We start from the raw sequence: 22513 nt of genomic DNA on the forward strand, positions 1-22513 counted from the left end.
AAAGCTTTTCTAAAGTTAAAGGAAGTTGGATGGGTTAGATCAGGCATCCCCAAACTTCGGCCCTCCAAATGTTTTGGACTACAATTCCCATCATCCCTGACCACTGGTCCTATTGGCTAGGGATCATGGGAGTTGTAGGCCAAAACATCTGGAGGGCCACAGTTTGGGGATGCCTGGGTTAGATACTGTGTTTTTCTCTTGCTTACTAATATATAAAGCATGCTTGTGGGCTTCAAAAGCTTAAAAGGAGTAATGCTCCGTAATAATTCTTCACAAAGTAATGCTTGGATCCCTTGGAACTGGCCATTTTGATAACCAAGCCTTTTTATTTGTCAGGGTGTTTTCTTACGTTAGGAAGATGGGACCAAAATATGTTTCCTCTCTCCTGTAATCAAATAGTTATTAGCCCATAGAATCCTGCTGTTGTTGTGTTTGGCAGTCAGTGAAGGCAGTATCTTAGGTCAAAAGCTAGCATGGTTTTCAGCTAGTTCACTCTTAGATCTCCTGGGGTTGGGGACTTCCTGTTTATGAACATAACAAAAGCATTTTTCCTATGTGCACACAGAGGAAGTTGGTCTTATGCTGGCCGAGTAATCATGTCACTGACAGCTACTTACAAATACTCTAGCAAAGGTACTCCTTGTTTTAGAGAAACAGTAACAGTAATTACCCCAACAAGTGAATATTGGTTGAAGTTGCATAAAAATAACACAAATGCTAGTGAATAGATAAATTGGATACATCCTATGCCTCTACTATAATAGGTTACAGTAATACTGACAGAATAATTCAGATTTGGCCCCTAGATAACGGCTTCACATATCTGTTCCTCCATATGCTATATCACAGATTGTGGATATATTTTTGAGAGCTGTACCTATAACAGAAGATTTGTGAAAACTTGCAAATAAGTGCATATGTTTCAGGTCTGATTTTGGCACAGAATCTGCCTTGGTCTTCCTGTAGGAAGAAAAACACAGAGAGTGTGATCCTGTTGTTTCTTTTGGACTCTCCAGTGGTTTTTTAAAGAGCATGCAATCTTTCTGACAGAGCTTGTTATCCTTTCGGAGACGCTGGTAAAAAAAGGAAAAGTGTGTATCTGTGCACCTGCTTGTGTGTGATTATGTGGGCCTATCCCCACCCACTTTTTGAATTCGCCTCCCAAGAGTTTTCCATGGGGAAAATATGGCTCTCAGTCGCAGCTCAGAAGAGGTTTCCCAGCCCTGGATAAATAGGTCCCTTTCCCTCACTGGTGCTCTGCTCAAGATTTCAGGTAGTTTTCTTAGCGGAGTTGGTGAGAAATGGCCATTGAGAAAAATAGGTGTTCAGTTACCCTGGCCCTCAGTGCATGTAAAGAATCGGAAAGAACTACCAAATGGTGAAAGCATCTATGTTGCATTTTCTGATGAGGCCTTAGGGAAGAAAGTTTAGAGGAAAACAAAAGGCTCTTGCCAGTGTCTTTGCTTGAGCTCCTTGAGATTCTTTTGTGATCAGTTTTGATCTTTGGCTTCACTATGCAGTGGATCAAGATTTCCTAGCACTGTAAGCTAACATAGGCACCCATCATGAAAATCATTGATGTCCTGACTAAATTGGGGTTGATGGAGAGCAAGGAAAAACTGACTCTGTTATTACAACCTCTAGGTTTTGTACTCCATTGGATTTACCAATGAGTTTCAGGTCTTTTTCTGTGTATGGAATAGGGGTGGGGAGACTGTAGCTCTCCAGATTTTTGTGGATTACAAACTACCATTTGCCATGCTGATGAAGGCTGCTGGGAGTTATAGCCAGCTACATCTGGAGAGCCACCCCCGGTCAGCCACTGCTAGTATAGAACATACCAATTGAGAATAATTGTTGCCAGAGCTCAGTTTCTTTGTACTGGCACTTTGTTTTTTTGTTTTTTATAATGTTTTTTATTAAGTTTTCAGAGTACAGAAAAAACAAAAAAGGAACCAAAAAGCATTACAGAAAAAGATAGAAAATACAAAACTGAAGAAAGAGGAAAATACAAAATAAAAAGAAAAACATATGACAAATTCTTTGGATATTAACATTGCATATGTAGACCCCCTCGGGCTCCCTTCCTCTGTGGTTCTTAATCACATATCTACTTTAGCAAATTCTAACCCATTTTAATCACCTCATATAATCTAGTTTTAATTCTCAATTTCACATATTTAACTTTTCCACAGTTTATTTACAACCTAATTCTGCTCTTAATATATCACTTTTGCATATTTTGTTAAATATAACTTAAAGTCTTTCCATTCTTCCTCCACCGCTTCCTCTCCCCGGTTGCAGATTCTCCCGGTCATCTCAGCCAATTCCATAAACTCCATCATCTTCATCTGCCAATCGTCGATCGTTGGTAATGTTGGTAGTTTCCAGTTCTTTGCAATTGAAATTCTTGCTGCCGTCGTTGCATACATAAAAAAAGACACATTTTTCTTTGGTATCTCATTTCCAATAATGCCCACTAGGAATGCTTCTGGTTTTTTTAACAAATGTGTTTTTCAACACTTTCTTGAGTTCATTATAAATCTTATTCCAGAAGTCACTTACTAGTGGACATGTCCACCACATGTGGTAAAAGGAACCTTCTTCTTTCTTACATCTCCAACATTTATTATCATGGTTGTGATAAATCTTAGCCAATTTTACTGGTGTAAGATACCATCTATACATCATTTTCATTATATTTTCCCTTAATAGACTACACGCAGTAAATTTAATATTTTCATGCCACAGTTTTTCCCAATCCTTTATCATAATATTATGTCCCACATCCTTTGCCCACAAAATCATAACATTTTTTGTTTGTTCATCTTTCGTATGCCACTCAAGCAGCAATTTATACATTCTGGAAAGTAATTTTGTCCTTGGCTCTATCAATTCTGTTTCCAACTTTGACTTCTCGCGTTGAAAACCAAGTAACCTATCTAATTTAAAAACTTCAGTTATCTGATGATATTGGAGCAATCATCCAATCTGTGTTTCAATTCCTCGTAAGTTTTTAACTTAAATTGGTCTCCTTCTTCAATCATTAAGTCACTATATTTTGGCCAACTGGTTTCCATATTTAACCTTTTACGAACCTTGGCCTCCAAAGGTGAAATCCATCTTGGTGTTTTTCTTTCTAGTAGATCTTTGTACCTGGACCAAACATTGTATAATGATTTTCTAATTATATGACTTTTAAAGCCTCTGTGGGCCTTTACTTTATCATACCATAAATATGCGTGCCAACCATACACATTGTCATAGCCTTCTAGATCGAATATGTCTGAGTTCTCCAACAAAAACCAATCCTTCATCCAGCAAAAGGCAGCCGCTTCATAATAAATCTTAAAGTCCGGTAGGGAAAAGCCTCCTCTTTGTTTATCATCCGTTAATATCTTATATTTAATTCTTGGCTTTTTCCCTTGCCAGACAAATTTCGATAGTGCTTTTTGCCATTCTCTAAAACATTCTAACTTATCAATTATTGTCAAGGCTTGGAACAAAAAATAACATTTTTGGCAATACATTCATCTTAACAGTTGCTATACGGCCCAACAAAGACAACTTCAAATTTGTCCAGGTTTCTAAATCATGCTTAATTTCATTCCATACTTTTACATAATTATCTTTAAACAAATTTAAATTTTTCGCCGTCATATTAATACCAAGGTATTTCACTTTCTTAACAAATGCTAAACCAGTGTCCTCTTGCAATTTTTCTCTTTCCTTAGCGTCTAGATTTTTATCAAGTACTTTGGTTTTATTCTTATTCAACTTAAAACCAGCCACCTTTCCAAATTCATAAATTACTTCCAGTGCCCTCCGAGCACTGGACTCTGGGTCTTGTAAAGTCAGTACAAGGTCATCTGCAAAGGCCTTTAGTTTGTATTGTTTCCTCCCTACGGTCACTCCTTTTATTTCCTCGTCTTTCCTTATCATATTGAGTAAAACCTCCAGAACTGAAATAAAAAGTAAAGGGGAGAGTGGACACCCTTGTCTTGTCCCTTTTTCTATTCTAATCTCTTCTGATACAATATTATTTACAATAATGTTTCCCTTTTGTTCGGAGTAGATAGCATTTACTCCATTCAGAAAACTACGGCCCACCTCTATTCTTTCTAAGTTCTTTTTCAAAGCACTTTTGACACAAGAGTATGAGCACACACCTCATAAGTGTTTGGCCGAAGCAGCACATTATACAGTCAAAAAAATATTACAAGAACAAGATCCCTGTAGCACACACACACACACACAACTCCTGATTCTCTGTATTTGGGATTTTTGGTGAGCTCCTTTCTGCGTCAGCTTGTGATTTCTGATGTTATCTGACCTGTTCTTTAAGGAAAATCAGCACTTCTACAACACTGTCTTCCCCTTGGTTATAAACAAAGCTCATAAGAGTTCAAAAGTACAACTTTCCATTTGTCACAGTCATAAAGCCAATAGGTATACTATCACAAGAGCACTGTTGGGAAAGAGGATGAAGCTACTTTGAGCCTAGGGCTTGCCAATCAGAAGGTGTGAGCTCCCGTTGTTCGGTCCCAGCTCCTGCTAACCTAGCAGTTCAAGAGCTCATCAAGTGCAAGTAGATAAATAGGGAAGGTAAACGGCGGGAAGGTAAACGCCATTTCCGTGCTCTGCTCTGGTTCGCCAGAAGCGGCTTAGTCATGCTGGCCACATGACTTGGAAGCTGTCTGTGGACAAATGCCGGCTCCCTCAGCCAGTAAAGCAAGATGAGCGCACAACCCCAGAGTTGTCCACGACTGGACCTAATGGTCAGGGGTACCTTTACCTTTAAGATATCAGTATGGGCAGGACAGGGACAGCACAGGTCAGGAGCACATTTACTCCCTCATGTTTGCCCCTGACATGATTGTTTTTGGTTATGCATGCAAAAAGGCAAATAAGAAATGTTCCCAACTTTCCCCTGATGAGGCTCAATCTCATGTCTTTGCTTGCTGCCTCCCTGCTATATGCATTAAGTCACTGGAGCCTGCTCCTGGCGGTGTGTTTATTGTGTGTTGTGGCTCCTTCCTGTGGGTTCTCTCCACCCTTAAATTGGGTCTTAATGCCTTGTGTGTGCACTCTGTGTGCACTCTAATTTCTTGCCTGTGTGTGCTGTGCTCCAAAATGATGGTTGTGAGCAGTGCAAGGAGATTCAAACCTGTGTCTGTAGAACTTGGCAGTAAGGCAGTCATTGTTTGCTGTGACACTGGGAATGTTGTGCCATCATTTTAAGTACTGTGTGTATGGCGATCCTGGGATATGTTGCCATCTTGAGTTCATTGTCTCCCTTTGTGTGTGTGGGCATCATGGTTGGCACAGACTCTGATTGGTAGGCATTGGTGATACTGGTGGGCGGTGTCTGCTATTTTTGTGCCATTTTCTGATTGTCTTTGTTCCTGCTTTTCAGCCTCCTCCTAGGCTGAGTGAGTGTAGGATACAGGTGCCCCACTGGTGCAGAAACAGCAGGTTTCCTCCCCCATATGTCACTGGTGCATAGGATTGCTCTGCCAGCATTTTTGAAACTTTTCATTGATGTGTTTTATTCTGCCTTTGAAATCTATGGGATTTCAGAGGACTTCACTCTGGCAGGGTAAAGCAGTGTTTCTATTACAGCTTGAAATGTGGTCTTACAGCTCAGGTAGCAAGATTTTCCGGGGTGGAGAACATCAGGCCTAGGGGCCAGGCACAGCCCTCTAGGCTTCTCTGTCTGACCCGCAGGACTCTCCCTAGGCCATGACCCCACCTTTTTCCTTTCAAGATTTTGCCAAATTAAGCTCACACTGTTGCACCCCATACAGTGGTACCTCGGTTTAAGTACACAATTTGTTCCGGAAGTCTGTACTTAACCTGAAGCGTACTTAACCTGAAGCAAACTTTCCCATTGAAAGTAATGGAAAGTGGGTTAATCCATTCCAGACAGGTCCGCAGAGTACTTAAACTGAAAGTACTCAAACCGAAGCGTACTTAAACCGAGGTATGACTGTATTTATATGTTTGAAGGCAGGACTACTGAAGTGTTAATATGGAACAGTGGCATGCATGCACACATCCTTCTCAAATTGGAGACATTTCTGGTACATAAATTCAGAGGAGTGTTAATGAAAGGTAATCTGCCTGTGGATACTGTTTTGACTGTGATGTCATAGAAAATGAGTGCAATATTCCCTTGCTGCTCCACTCTGCAAAGTGCTGCTAGCAGAATACATTTGTACTGTATGTGTAATGTAGAGTTATGCATTTGGCAAAGGGGCTATTTATTTGGTAGGCTGCTGTTGTAGTCTTAGGGTATAAATTGCCAGAGTTTCCAGGCTACTTACTTAAAGTGTTAAAAAAAACACCCCCCAAAACCCTGTAAACTTAAAAGGAAATAGTTGACAGTGTGCAAAAAACAGGAATAGAATCAGATAAATAATGTTTTGCAAAATACTGGTGACTAACCTTTTGTTAGGCCTTGATGAGTTTAAAAATGTCACCAACCACTCCTTTTTAAATGCATGAGAAAGATAAAGTTACTTGTTTGGAAGCAATTTAAAACTGTACAGTATAAAAATAGCTACTTTTTGCTCCTGATTTTTTAAACATGTGTTTCTGTGAAGTACAGAATACATTGCTATAACTTGGGAGTTCATTTATTTTATTTTAATTATGTGCTATAAGCCACTTAAAAAATGAGAATATGCTGAAACATTGTGGGAGAAAAGGTTTTTAAAAAACAAAACAAAAACCTCATAGATTCAACAGCTTGTTCTTTCCTCCCATACCAGCTTCTTAGTTACTAGCAATACACAGAGAAGGTATTTGCAATAAAATTAAAATCACATCTTTGTTGTCTGCTTAACTTTCCTTCTTTCCTGGATCAAATGTCTATTGGTTGGTGAGGGGAATGTGCAAAGTTCCAACCAGTTTGGTTCACATCAGCAAACCAAACATTTCTTCAACCTAACTGATGTGTACCTGGCCTCCATTGTTCTGGCCAAAATTAAATAAATTAAAATATATTAGATGACCTAGCATCTGGGTTTTGGTTTATTGTGGCCTTCTTATGCCAGTGTACTTTCCCCAAATAATCAATTAATTAATTAATTACAATTGCATACTGCCCTTCATCCGTAGATTTTAGGACGGTTTACAGCATACAAATACAAGATAAAAACACAAAATACATAATAAAAACAAAAATCCCTCCCTCTCCTCTCCCCAAATCTCATTTAATAGGGCATAGGAAGTTAATCAGCCCAAGGCCTGTTTAAAGAGGAACATTTTCACCTGGCGGCTAAAGGTGTATAATGAAGGCAACCACCCAGGGGAGAACAATTCCACAGCCCTACATACAATGCATTGCAGTAATTCCTTAATGCTTTAAATATTCCTCAGTATGAGATTTCTCTTATGATCATTTTAAATATGAGGGCATCTGTTTATGATCTGCCATTATTATAGCCCCATGCATGACTTACTTGCATGTAGGGCAAAGGCATGTCGAATCAGGAGTGGGGTCGTGTTTTTAGCCGCACTGTTCACATCCCGTCTGTTTTCTCTTGTTGACCACACATTGCACATGGTTGTCTGTCCTAGTGTCTCAGTTGTGCAGAGCACCCCACGTGATCAAGAGCTCACTCGCACACTTAAGTTTCTTTACAGCCAGCTGCATTGTCGGAGAAATCAGATGGGACGTTGGAGACTGGGTAAAAAAGCCTAGCTTTGCTCCTGATTCAGCATGTTGCCCTACACATGACTGACATATGCATAGGCTATGCCTAGTTTAGTGCCAAACCAAACAAATGCCAGATGGAACATTTATATTAGGAAGAATTCAAGCGTTGATAAGATGAGTTCACACATTCAAACCACAAGCATGAATCACAATGTAGTGATCCAGCCCAGATTGTTCCTTCTTATCATCCCCCAGCTTGACTTCTGTTTTAGCAACTGGTAATGCACACACACTTTCTCTTTGAGCTAAGATATGCACTGTATTTTTGGGTTAAAGGTAAAGGGACCCCTGACCATTAGGTACAGTCATGACCGACTCTGGGGTTGCGGCGCTCATCTCACTTTATTGGCCGAGGGAGCCGGCATACAGCTTCCGGGTCATGTGGCCAGCATGACAAAGCTGCTTCTGGCGAACCAAAGCAGCGCACGGAAACGCCGTTTACCTTCCTGCCGGAGCTGTACCTATTTATCTACTTGCACTTTGACATGCTTTTGAACTGCTAGGTGGGCAGGAGCAGGGACCGAGCAATGGGAGCTCACCCCATCACGGGGATTCGAACTGCCAACCTTCTGATTGGCAAGCCCTAGGTTCTCTGGTTCAACCCACAGTGCCACCCACGTCCCATCCTTGGGTAAGGTATACCCAAAGTTTCGGTGCCTTGAACTCTGAGTACTTTAAATGTGCTGAAATTTAACCATCATTAGAATTATATGCCACTATCTAACCATTAATTAGAATGAAAATTCTTGATGCTGTTGAATGGACCGAGAATGAAGAACTAGGAATCTGAACTAGAAGCCTATATTTAATAGAGTCAAAGACAAGAAGAGGCCATATCAAGAATCTGTTTCATAATCCTCCTGGTGAATGTGGTGGTTTTTCTTTTGGAGTTTTCCCAGCTTCATGCTTCCTGCTCTAGGCACCAAATATAAAAACAGATGCTACTAGTAAGGAGGGAATACAGTGGTTTTTCTTAATTTAGTCATGCGCAAACATCCAGAGGAATAAATTAGGCGAGTCATGGCTCCACTACACAGTAAGTAGAGTCCTGTTACTGGTATTCCAGTAAAAACCATAGATAGCGACTGTGGGCACATTCCTTGCTGCAGTGCTTTTTTGAGGTAAAACAATGGTGTGCTGGTACTCATATATGGATAAAAATGCTGTAGGTGCCAGCACAAAATGGCTGCCATGGGCAACAGAAAAAGGGGTGACAGTACACACTGAGTACCATGACAAAAATGCATTGCCTTGCTGTTATACTCATCTGAGAAGAGGTGGGGTGGTTGAAAACAACTGTGGACAGAAGACCTCACTCTGTGTGTGTTTGTGTGTTTCCCTCTGTCACAAGTGGTGTGTGGCCATTGTTTGCCATATAAACATTTCTTCAATGAACTGCTCTGCTTTTATAGTTGTGGCTAAGAGGTGATGTCAGCAGTGCATTCCAGACAGGAGTAACAATGCCAATGATTCATTTTTCAGTGTTGTAACAGAAATGATGGTACATAGGAGGCCATCAGAGAGCCATCATACCACTTTGGCTGTTTCTGTAGTAAGAAAGAATGGGACTGACATGTGCTGACAGCTGGCGTAGGGGGAGGGAGAGAAGGAGCTTGCGTTGTTTTTGCTTGGCTACAATCCATAAAAAAAATTTAAAAGCTAAATCATATAAAATTATGTTTTTAAAAAAATCTCTGTGAATTAAACCTTTTTATAATCTTGATATTTGCGATTACAGTTTATGATGTTAAATGCAGGGGTGATTGCATATAGCTATAGTCCTTCGTTGTTAAGCCCTTTAATTTCCAGGGCTGGCTTTTCAATGTGATACCTCTGCATTAATTTGGTAAAGAAGTTGGATGGGAGAGACTGCTCTGAGTGTGTTTCTGTCTTCCCCGCCCCTCGCCAGCCCCCTTTCCTTAGTAGAGAACTTGAAACATTAAATGAAACAGCTGTTTGCCATGAGTGAATTGTGATGCCTGATAAAATGGGTCTCTTGACTGGCTCAGCTTCCTCTGTTCTGTAGGAAAGGAACCATCATTGTCTTTGACAGGATCCCTGTTCTTCTTCAAAGATAAAACAAGATTCATTCAAAACAGCAACTATATACCTTTGCACACGACCAAATGTGATATAAAATTTAAAGCTGGCAAACTGAATTATTTGGACAGGTTGCTGTCATAGTTCCTCTGATACTTTTATGTCAACCTTTGAGTTGTATCCATTTGTGATTTTGTACTAGCAGAAAGTGCTCCTTCTCGCTCTCCACAGCATACTCTTCTGGGTGGCGATCCCAAGCCTAGGGAACAGTTTTTTGGGGAGTGCTGTGTGTGTGTGCTAGGTGGAGGGGGGCAAATTGGGTGGCCATGCCTTCCTTGAGCAGAAACATCTTTTGCTAGTCCAAACTGACCATATAACACTACCCATGGTTGTTGATGAGTTGGCAGAGAGTATGAAATTGACTAGTTGGTGCTAGTGCAGCCACAGCCACTGCAGCAGCCATCTTTTATGACAAAACAGGATTAGACTACATATTATTGATTAAAGTTAGGGACGCAGGTGGCACTGTGGTCTAAACCACTGAGCCTCTTGGGCTTGCCAATCAGAAGGTTGGTGGTTTGAATCCCCGCGACGGGGTGAGCTCCCATTGCTCAATCCCAGCTCCTGCCAACCTAGCAGTTCGAAAGCACGCCCAGAAGTGCAAGTAGATAAATAGGTACCGCTACAGCGGGAAGGTAAACAGTATTTCCAGGTGCTGCTCTGGCTTCGGTGTTCCATTGCACCAGAAGCGGCTAAGTCATGACCTGGCCACATGACTTGGAAGCTGTCTGCGGACAAACGCCAGCTCCCTCGGCCTGTAAAGCGAGATGAGCACCGCAACCCCAGAGTTGTCTGCGACTGGACTTAACTGTCAGGGGTCCTTTACCTTTACTTTATTGATTAAAGTGTAGTTGGTTTGGAATTACGTTGCACCTGGTTCAGTGATATGACTGCTCTGAAAGTATGAATTATGAAAACCCCATAGACAATTGTCAACCATTAAATTGATGTTTATAATATTTTGTTTATTATAATCCACACTTTAATAAAAAATATCATGGCGCGTTTAACAACGTAGAAGAATAAAATTGGCAAAAAAGCATCCAATCCACTGATTGGTTAAAAAGAGAACATTTTATATTGCAAAGGCCTCAAACAGTATAGTTTTCAGAAAGCATCTGAAAGAAGGAAGGGATGGTTCCTGCTGAAGTGCTTCTGGTAGGGAGTTCCACAAGGCAGCTCTTGCTGTACTAAAGGCTTGGTCCCTAGTGAAGGTCAACTGACCCTTGGGGATGCAGGGAACCACCAGAAGTGGTGTAATACATTTTTGGGCTTCAATCTTGCTTCTATAGCCATGAGAGTTTACATGGAAATTGTGACTGAGTGGATTCTCATGAGAACTTTTAAGCTTAGTGCTTTCAGAGACCACTTGCAGCCCTGTCCTAGACTTTTTTTTAATGAAAAAAGCAGAACAAGCCTTCATGGCTGAAAGCACCATATTACACCTAATATTCCACCTCTAAATGCTGTGCTCCTGATTTGGAATGTCACGTGGCAAATACGTCAAGATACAACCAAGGTACAAGATTTTTAACATTTTAACATTTTTGAAGATGCCTAACCATATTTTGGATCTTTTGTCCATCATCAGATGATTTGTTTTAACAAAAACCTGCTGTCCACAACTCCTTAACATCATTTTACCCAATAAATGTGAATCAGATTTAGAATTACTTTAGCTGTGATTGCTATTAAAGAGTAATCAGCAGTAGGCTAGCAACAAGATTGATTATCCCATTTAATCTGAATAATGTGTTAAGCTGATTTGGGGGAGGGAACTCTGTTGGGCAATTAATTCTGTACTGTGAACAGTGGTATTAAGGAATGAAACAATTATTTTAATAACTGGACTTGTGATTTGAACTGTTGTGGCTTTCCCTCCTTGGATATGAGCACTTTGTCTGGTCACGGCACCTTTAGAGTGCTAGTACTCAGTTCTGGGTACTAAAGTTTAAGAAGTACCTGGACAAACTGGAATGAGTCCCTATGGGAACACTCAGAATAATGTGGGGTCTAGAAGCTATGTCTTAGTTGAAAGAGTTTAATATGTTGATCCTGGAGAAGAAAATCATAGAATTACAGAATTGTAAAGTTGGAAATAATCCCAAGGGTCATCTAGTCCAGCCCTCCTGCAGTGCAGGAATCACAGCTAAAGAATCCCTAACAGATGACTCCCCCCTCTGTTTCAAAACCTCCAAGGAAGATTAAGACGTTATAGTGGTCTTCAGATACTATGCGTAAGATGAAGCTGACTTTGTTTCTGGTGCACCAGATGGCAGGACTTAAACCACTGGCTGGAAATTGCAGGGATGCAAATATAAGACACACGCAGGATTGATGTGAGCAAACTAATTCACCTGTTGCTAGTGACTGGAACAGAGCCATTTCTAGCTTCCTGTACATTCTCGGAACTATAGAATTAAGAATTTATAAGGAGAGGGACAAATTGATGTTAAGCTGCAGGAAACAAATGATAAAAGCCTCGGCTTCTGGTAGACACTGCATTCCTGTAATGCAAAGAAAACGTGTGGTGTGCCTCTAGGTCCTCTCCTGAAAGTCCAAAAACCACTTTAAACTCTCCTGAACCATAACAGTGCTTCCTATGAATTACTGGTCAGAGTCTGCCCTTAGTTCAATTGAGGGCGAGCACCCAAAATCTTTCCTTCTGCACAACTGTTGCTGGCTTTAACTTTCCTGGGATGTCAGCCAGTTCAGGAAGAGACTATGTGAACCTGGTTAAACACAGAACCACTGTGAGTTGGACTGACGGGAGGAGAAGATGTCATCTATGTCCTGCCAAATCAAGATACATAAACACTGTGCTTTGCTCTCTTAGTTCCTCCTTTTATTGGAAAAAGACCGAAAATGCTGATTTTCACATTCTGCTTTTCAAACTAGAGGATTTTTCTGTATCGTTTTTGGTTTCATTTCTTTATATCTAGTCTTCATTATTCAAGGCCATTGTTAGTGTTGTACTGCTGGAAGATGTATATTAAAAAACACACACGATGCTGCTGTGGTTTATTACAAATACCTATTGATTCAGCACTATTTAGGGTTCTTTTTAGACCTAAGCAGGTTAAAATGATGGCAGGTTAAAAACGATGTGGTGGGAGGGGGGAAACTCTTAAAGGAATTAGGCAGAAGTCTAGTTCATGTGGCCAGGAACTTTCTTCATATAGTACATCCCAACAAACCCTGGGGATACAAATGTGTGAAGAATGTTATGCGTGACTTTGCAGTTATTTTGGCTTCAGTTTCCTTTTTGACTGCAATTCTAACTATTCCAGTTACATCCAGCCTACAAAAGCTTAATTAGGGTTGCCATACATCTGGGATTTCCTGGACATATTCAGAATACTGCTTGAAATATTGCAACCCTAGCTTAATCTAGAATACATTTATTAGGTTGGACTTATCAATGGGATTTAAGTTCTATTGACATAACCCTTAATCTTTAAGGGTTGTACAAGGTGGCGCAAGACTTGTTATTATTGTTACAACAGACATGGCCGGTTCTCTGGGCATCAAGCCATAGTTGTGTCCGTGGATCACATGTTACATTCTTCATGTGAATGTGTCTCCTGGAACATTCAGAAGGACATGTTACATACAGAAGGGTTTATCTTGGCAGTTAAGCAAAGTTTCCAGGTTTCACAAGGAATATTGTGGGGGAGGGGTGGGCAAGTAGGAAAGCAAATCAGCAAGGGAGGGAATATATATAAAAGAGAAGAAAAAAATTCATCCATGTGTACTGAAAATATAAAGCCGAGCAAATTAATCCTGTGAAATGATTTCTGAATTCTGGAACAGCAAACACTGCTATGGTAAAATGTGTTGTTTTTTTCAGTGAACTATTTCAGGGTTAAAAATCATACTATTGAACAGAATGTGTGTGTGTGTGTGTGTGTGTGTGTGTGTGTGTGTGTGTGTGTGTGTTGAGACCCCATCTTTATATCAAACCCAAGAAAGATGTGAGGAACTTCTCTACCCGCCTTCTCAATATTACGGCAGAAATCAGGGTTCATTTGCAAGCACAGCTACCTACATTTTAAATCCCTTCTCTAGCAGGAGGCCTAATTAACATTTTGCAGCATTCACAGCCCCATCTGGAAACTACTATTCAACCACCCACATTAATACTCAACCTTTTCCCTTTCCTTTAATTAAAATGCTGTCAGAACACTTAGCTCAAAGAACTTCCTGAAGTTAACAGTTGTATAGCAAGGTGAAGAAAAATGCATGGAAGCCAGTAGTGCTGATCTGCTCTTGAAGTACAGTACAGCTTTATCTTTTGTATAACTACTCAGTAGAAGTTAGCTATATTTCTTTTTCCTCTTCAGTGCCGGGGGAAAAAAATGGGCAAGGGGGTCCTCTGCAACTTGTATATAGCATTGCCTTCTCTAATACAGGCTTCCTCAACCTTAGCCCTCCAGATGTTTTGAGACTACAATTCCCACCATCCCTGACCACTGGTCCTGCTAGCTAGGGGTCATGGGAGTTGTAGGCCAAAAACATCTGAAGGGCCGAGGTTGAGGAGAGCCTGCTCTACAACTTTGCAGAGGTTTGTTCTGGAGATAGGAACAAAAATATAATTTAAACTGGGATCTTACCATTCAGAAGATGCTTGGTGAGAAAGTATGTGGCTGTGTTCGCACATAATGGTAAGTGACCCTTGAGCTTTTGCTCTCCCCGCTATCTCTTCCATAACTCCAGGGAAGAGTTTAGAAGCTTTCACTTCTATGTTAGACTATTTTTAGTCCTTTATTTGTTTTAATTATTTACGGCCCTTCATCCAAGGATCACAGGGTGGTTTACAATATTGCAGTTTGCCATATTGTCTCAACCTGGGTGCCTCGGCAATAGTTAATGGAAACCAAGTCAACTTCAAAACCTAAGTTTATGAAGCTTGTTTGTTTCCAAAGCTAAATCACCTCAATTGAGCGTTAATCAAAAATGGAAACAGAAGCTTCCAGTCTCCTTGTAGCCACACCAGAGGTGGAGTTAGGCCGGGAGGCACACAAGCCTGGGGCTCACTTCAGCTTATCCTTGCATCCCTGGCTTAGTGACTAAACCATAGTTTAGCGCTATATGCAAACTAAGACTATGAGTTGTTCTTGTTGCTGAACTGGAACAGCATGAAGTTCTGTGAATATGTTGATTAAGCTGCATTAGAGTTGATGCAAAATGCACATTCCTGACTTCATTTCTATAATTCAAGTGATGAATTGCATTTGTGAACAAGCCACCACAGAGAGAACTTTAATATTTTATCACAGAGCTTGATCCAGCCCTCTGCCAGTGCAGTTGCCTGCATGTGGAATGATCCCTATAGGCATAACAGAACCCTGTGTTTTGCTGCTTTTCCTGAGGTGCATGGGCATTCCATGGACCAGGCCGTGACAAGGAATGGGAGGACAGGGATATGGGATGGGAAGACTGCATTGAGACATAGGTATATGTTAAGGTAAGTGTAGAGAAATCAAGTGAAATGAATATATGAACCAGGCCTTGGGGACCATGAATTAATATTTTGTTAGGGCCTGGTGAGACTGCCTGTGAAATAACAGCATAATAAAACAAAATGATATGAAAGTTTAACAAACTTGTGTCCTTCTGATACTAGTTGGAGTGATGTGTGTAGATAGGTGGAGAGCAAATGTGGCTGATAACAGGCTCAGTCCCAATGTACCTGTGTAAAAGGTAAAGGGACCCCTGACCATCAGGTCCAGTCGTGGACGACTCTGGGGTTGCGGTGCTCATCTCGCTTTACTGGCTGAGGGAGCTGGTGTACAGCTTCCTGGTCATGTGGCCAACATGACTAAGCCGCTTCTGGCGAACCAGAGCAGCGCACGGAAACGCTGTTTACCTTCCCGCCGGAGCGGTACCTATTTATCTACTTACACTTTGTGCTTTTGAACTGCTAGGTTGGCAGGATCAGGGACCAAGCAACGGGAGCTCACCCCGTTGCGGGCATTCGAACTGCCGACCTTCTGATCAGCAAGCCCTAGGGCCTAGGCTCAGTGGTTTAACCCACAGTGCCACCCATGTCCCAATGCACCTATGTAGGAAGTTGCTAAACAATGTGTAGTCCTTCCTCCATTGCTCTTGTGACTGTCTCTTAGCTGCTGCTCCTTCTGGCCTCTGCTGCTGTGTTGTTCCCCTGCTTTTCTCCCTTCTCTGTTTTCAGCTGGACATTCTGTGCTCTACTCTATTTGTCAAGTGTGGTGCATATTGGAAGTGCTATATAAACAAATGATAAAATAATAACTATAGATATTCCTGGCCTCTACAGCTTATCATTGACCTATGCTTGTCATTCCTTCATCAAAACTGTTATCCGCATACTATTAGGCTGCTTTTGTGAGAAGCTGAACAGGATTGTCTGGTGAAAAATAATGACAATATGCACAGGATGGATTGCCTAAAAATATCCTGTGTAACAGTACAGAGGATGTCTGAGTCATGAGGATTCTAGAGAAGGAAGGAGAGAGGTTTTTTTTTTAAAAAAAACCAACAACGATGAGGTCTAAAGAGCAAAGGGGCTTGTGCTCTTTACATTACCTAAGTGTACTGATCACAGACAAAAAAGATAGCATTCCTTAGTCACTTGTAGTCAATGTAATGAAAATTAATTGTAGACTCAGTAGGTACAACTCAGAGCAAATCAAGCACACTTGCAGTGAGTGAAAAAAGTATTTGATCCCCTGCTAAATTTGCCTGTTTGCCCCCTGACAAAGAAATGACCAGTCCATAATTTTAATGGTAGGTTTATTTTAGCTGTGAGAGACAGAATAACAACAGGAAACCCCACAGAAACCCAGAAGACAAAAGTCAGAGATTGATGTGCATTGTAATGAGTGAAATAAGTAAGATGACTTAGTACTTGGTGGCAAAACCCTTGTTGGCAATTACAGAGGTCAGACGTTTCTGGTAGGTGGCCACCAGGTTTGCACACATCTCAGGAGGTATTTTGTCCCACTCCTCTTTGCAGATCCTCTCCAAGTCAGTAAGATTTTGAGGCTGATGTGTAGCTACTCGAACCTTCAGCTCCCTCCACAGATTTTCGATGGGATTAAGGTCTGGAGACTGGCTAGGCCACTCCAGGACCTTAATGTGCTTCTTCTTGAGCCACTCCTTTGTTGCCTTGGCTGTGTGTTTTGGGTAATAGTCATGCTGGAATACCCATCCTCGACCCATTTTCAATGTCCTGGCTGAGGGAAGGAGGTACTCACCCAAGATTTGATGATACATGGTCCCATCCATCCTCCCTTTGATGCGGTGAAGGTGTCCTATCCCCTTAGCAGAAAAACACCCTCCTCCATGTCCTCCTCCATGTTTGACGGTGGGGATGGTGTTCTTGGGGTCATAGGCAGCATTCCTCCTCCTCCAAACATGTTGAGTTGATGCAAAAGAGCTCGATTTTGGTCTCATCTGACCACAACATTTTCACCCAGTTCTCCTCTGGGTTATTGAGGAGATGTACATTGGCAAACTGCAGAATGGCCTGTACATGTGCTGTCTTGAGCAAGGGGACCTTGCGGGCTCTGCAAGATCTCAGTCCTTCACGGCGTAGTGTGTTACCAACTGTTTTCATGGTGATTATGGTCCCAGCTGCCCTGAGATCATTGACAAGTTCCCCCCATGTTCTGGGCTGCTTCATTACCATTCTCCTGATCATTGAAACTCCACAAGATGATATCTTGCATGGAGCCCCAGACTGAGGGAGGTTGACAGTTATTTTGTGTTTCCTCCATTTGCAAATTATTGCACCAACTGTTGTCAGCTTCTCACCAAGCTGCTTGGCAATAGACTTGTAGCCCAGTCCAGCCTTGTGCAGGTCTACCATCTTGTCCCTGACATCCTTGGACAGCTCTTTGGTCTTGGTCCATTGGAATCTGCTGGATTGATTGCTTCTGTTGACAGGTGGTACAGTAAGAGCTGGGATTACAGGTAAGACCTCTCCCTTACTGCAGGTGCTTCTAATTTCAGCTTGTTACATACAGTGAAGATACCAGGTAGCCTGACATCTGGCTGGTTGATAGGGGATCAAATACTTATTTCACTCATTATAATGCACATCAATCTCTGACTTTTGTCTTCTGGGTTTCTGGGGTTTTTCCTGTTGTTATTCTGTCTCTCACAGCTACAATAAAGCTACCATTAAAATTATGGACTGGTCATTAATTCGTCAGAAGGCAAACGGGCAAATTTAGGAGGGGATCAAATACTTTCCCCCCCTTTTCCCCTGAAGTGCTTAAGAATGATGTGTTTAACTTTCCTGGATTGCTTTTAGGGAACAACTGAAATCTGGAAAATGTTAAATTATGCTAAACTTGGAAATAGATATTTTTTGTAGGATCTTCAAGTGCTTTTAATGACAGCCATGTTACTTTGAACTTGCATCTACATTTTGTAGTTATATTGTCCATTTTGCATGTTTGACATTTCTTTGTGTGCCTCACAAGTCAGATTTGTTTGTTGCTTTTTAACAGGCACGCCATAAAAGTGGGGGAGTAGACAATGTGACACTTGTGGCACTTTGGAGCAGCATGTGGTACCTGGAGTATTAAGAATAGCAGCTTTGATTTGAATATTAATTATGTTAGACCTTGCTGTTTACAACGTAATGCTGAAAGTTTGATGTTAGCATATCTGGAAGGCTGCTTGAGTTCTGGATTTATTCAGAGTGCTGGTTCAGCGTTTGCTGTTATCTTTTATGGTTCTGAACTAGAATGTATTTACACATATTTTGTGATACTTGATCACATTTTCATTGTTAGGTATGTCTGAAATTATTTAGAATGTGTTAAATGTATATTGCCACATACTGTGAAGTGGCTGTTATTTTCCTCCTCATTATTTTGCATGTTTTTTTTAAAAAATGACTGTTTTTCTACAGGTTTTGGTAACCTAACATGCTGCTTGCTGGGTTTTTGTTTTTGTTTATATAGTTGATGGGATAGACAAGACATCAATTGCAAACTCAGATGGGCCAAACCCAGGATCCCGGAGTCCTTCTTTCAAGAGGAAAGGCAAACTTTCTACTATTGGCAAAATCTTCAAACCATGGAAGTGGCGGAAGAAGAAGACCAGTGAAAAATTTATAGAAACATCAGCAGGTATCACTTTGGGCAGTGGCAGAGGTTACTTGGTGATGACTGGAAACGGTTACGGTTGATTAGTTGCTTATTTTATTTATTTATTTGCTGCATTTATATCCCGCCTTTCCTCCAAAGAGCCTAAGGTGGTATACATGGTTTCCCCCATTCCACTTGAGTCCTCGCAGCAGCCCCATGATGTAGGTTAGAGCTAAGAGACAGTGACTGGTCCAACGTCACCAAGTGAGCTTCATGGCCAAGTAGGGATTTGGACGTTGGTCTCTGTTAGATGTATTGACACCCCCCTCCAAAAAAAATAACTTTTTCATTAGCTCTATATGCCACATGTCTCAAATATTTCTCTGACCACAGTTCCTTATGGAACAGCTAGTAATCTCCCTTTTCTAGCCCTGCAGTGCTTCAACTCTGCCACCTTGTTCCTCATTTCAAGGTCTTTTGACTCTAATTGTTTCTGGTTTCATACCTTTATACCTTTCAGAAGCTGGATCTGAAAAACATGCTGCACATTAAAAAGAGAAGAGAGACTGCACCAGACAGAGCTCTCTTTCCCCCCCCACAAACTTTTCATTTTCAGGCATTTTATCTTTGGCCAGTTTATCCTATGTAATTTTATTGTTTTGGTATCATATTTTAATTGACCTGTGCCCCACCAAAGATTGATCAGCTGTACCTTCTGCAGCCTATGCATTATTCCATACCAATTCAAAATAAGATTGTGTGGCTGCTTGTTCTGTGCATATTCTGTACATATCTGCCAAGTTATCCCTTTTTTTAAGGGATTTTCCCTTATGCTGAATAGGCTTCCTCGCGAGAAAAGGGAAAACTTGGCAGCTATGATTCTGTAACTTTTTTTCCGGCTTGCTGTCAGTGCCAGCCTGTGGTCTCCTTAAGACAATTTGTTCTAGTCCCTTGCCAATTTCTGTCTGTCACCATTGTCTTAATAACCTGTTAACCTTCCGTTCCTCTTCTTGACCTCTTCCACCCACCTATCTTTCTCCCTCATGGACTAAATTCCTTCCCAGACACACTGGACCAGTTAAGAATTGTTCTGATGTCTAATAGATTTGGACAAAAATAAAAATAAAAATCAGACTGTGTGGTGACATGACAAAGGAGAGATAAATAAATTGTACCTGACCACAGTGGTATTTTTTGACAACACGGGAATTTTTAATATTATTTCTAATAATAGTAAAACAACTAATGTTTTGTAGTTCTTGACAAATTGTAAATCACATTAAAAGCATCTCACAGTACCTGGAAACAGCTCTGTAAGGTACACATGCATTAATTCTCTCTTTTTACAGTCATATGGAATGAGGACATCCAATCTGTTCTTCCAAATGTCACCTTCAAAAAGTACTTTTCATTTTTCTGGTCCATTAGAGCAGAACTAGTTTCAGAAAGCTCTGCTTACAGTAGGTGGCTTCTGTGCCTGGTGTGATATATTTAAGTCTTGGAACATAAACATGTAAGCAGGAACATTCCCAAGAAAACATTTGCGGATTTATTTTCCTGGAACCTCTTGTTTACTTTTGTAGGATTTCTTAAAAGCGAGCTTACCGTATATTCCGGCGTATAAGACGACTGGGCGTATAAGACGACCCCCAACTTTCCCAGTTAAAATATAGAGTTTGGGATGGATATACTCGCTGTATAAGAAATACGACCTGGCATATAAGACGACTCCCGACTTATACGCAGGAATATACAGTGTGTGTGTGTGTGTGTGTGTGTGTGTGTGTGTGTGTGTGTGTGTGTGTGTGTATATATATCTCCATAGTTGGATATGGGTCCCTAATCATCAGCAGGAAGCCCTGTTGAAATAAAAGCATACTGAGCATAACGCCCTTAGAGACAAAGGGTAGGATCCTGATACTGTACAGCACCTTACCTCTGTGGCTAGATCGGCATTCATTTGCATTTAGTTATGTTTTGTACTTGGACAAGGGAGATGACATTTGTAGTGTGCTTGTGCCATATTATTTTACTAATGATGCTCATTGTTAAACAGAGATGCATGTAACATTGCTCTAATGGGGTCCCCCTCGGGGAGCAGTTTTGAGAGGAAAAGCACCCTTTCCCATTGTTCTTTCGCTTCAGATAGGGAACCGCCAAAGCTTATTTTGCTTATTAGTTTTCTTTGCTTTTTAAAAATAACAATTGGGGGGGGGGACTCATGGGAATGCAACATGCAGCTGCGTGTGAAGTAGTATAGCCCTCAGCCAGAGAACTAGGGCAGCGGTGGGAATCTGAGTGTTTTGTATTAGGCCTGTGAAAAACAGCATGTACTGAAAGGTGCAGTCTTGGATGGAAGGCTCTGTTTTCTTACAAAAATATAATGGAAGGTGATCATACTGTGCCAGCAGCTGAATAAATCTATGTAAACTGCACACGATACGAGCAGTTAAAATTATGGAGGCTTCGTTATGGAAATAATGTGCACTGATGTGGGAATGATGAATGGATTCCTGCCCTCCCCCCTTTGGTAACGTGTCTTCCATGTAGATCTTGAAATCTATGCTGCCAAGCCACTCACTTTGCAAAGCTGAGCAAACAGTTTCGTCATCCTAAAAAACAAACTTTAGGAAGGATCTTATCAGTTTCTGCTTTCGGAAGAGGAAGAGATTTCAGTAGTTTATAGGCTGGAGTGAAAAGATGCTCCTTTGAATATCCATAGGGAAAGCGGAGGGGGTGGAGCAGAAGCCGCGTCTGGCTCTGATTGCATCAAATGCTATAATCCCAGAGGAGAAGCTCGAAGCTAAATGAAGATACAGCAGGTCTACCATTGGGAAGCAAAAATATCTGGATGCATTTCAGAATGTTGGAGTGCTTCTTAAAAAAATAAGAATGGCATAATTAAGAGAGCCTGAGGATTTAACAGCTTCTAAATAGCATGGGTGGGGACTTTTAAAGTAAAAGTGAATAATTAATAATACATTTATTATATTTATTAATATAATAAATATTAAAGACAGTATTATATTTATTATATTGTCTTATATAATTATTATTATTTATTATATTGTATTGTATTATATTGTAGGGACCCAGGTGGCACTGTGGGTTAAACCACTGAGCCTAGGGCTTGCTGATCAGAAGGTCGGTGGTTCGAATCCCTACAATGGGGTGAGCTCCCGTTGCTCGGTCCCAGCTCCTGCCAACCTAGCAGTTCGAAAGCACGTCAAAATGCAAGTAGATAAATAGGGACTGCTCCGGCGGGAAGGTAAACGGCGTTTCCGTGCGCTGCTCTGGTTCGCCAGAAGCAGCTTTGTCATGCTGGCCACATGACCCGGAAGCTGTCTGCGGACAAACGCTGGCTCCCTCGGCCTATAGAGCGAGATGAGCGCCACAACCCCAGAGTCGGACACAAACTGGACCTGATGGTCAGGGGCCCTTATATATTATATTGTACGTGGGGGGCGCTTAGTGGGACATGGGTGGCGCTGTGGTCTAAACCACAGAGCCTAGGGCAGGCACCCCCAAACTGCGGCCCTCCAGATGTTTTGGCCTACAACTCCCATGCTCCCTAGCTAACAGGGCCAGTGGTCAGGGAAGATGGGAATTG

The 22513-nt window shown here is 41.3% G+C and overlaps 1 protein-coding gene across 9 annotated transcripts in view; it reads left to right on the forward strand.

Annotated features, from left to right (window-relative positions):
- Nucleotides 1–22513, forward strand: part of PHACTR2 (phosphatase and actin regulator 2) — a 94109-nt gene that overhangs the window by 40573 nt on the left and 31023 nt on the right. For all 9 annotated transcript variants that reach the window (XM_088666231.1, XM_088666232.1, XM_088666233.1 and 6 more), the window contains one exon: nucleotides 18778–18945. In XM_088666231.1, the coding sequence (XP_088522357.1) occupies nucleotides 18778–18945 (168 nt within the window). The remainder of the gene's footprint in view (nucleotides 1–18777; nucleotides 18946–22513) is intronic.

The sequence above is a fragment of the Zootoca vivipara genome, chromosome 3 (genome assembly GCF_965207765.1).
Source record: "Zootoca vivipara chromosome 3, rZooViv2.hap1.1, whole genome shotgun sequence".
NCBI classification, from domain to species: domain Eukaryota; kingdom Metazoa; phylum Chordata; class Lepidosauria; order Squamata; family Lacertidae; genus Zootoca; species Zootoca vivipara.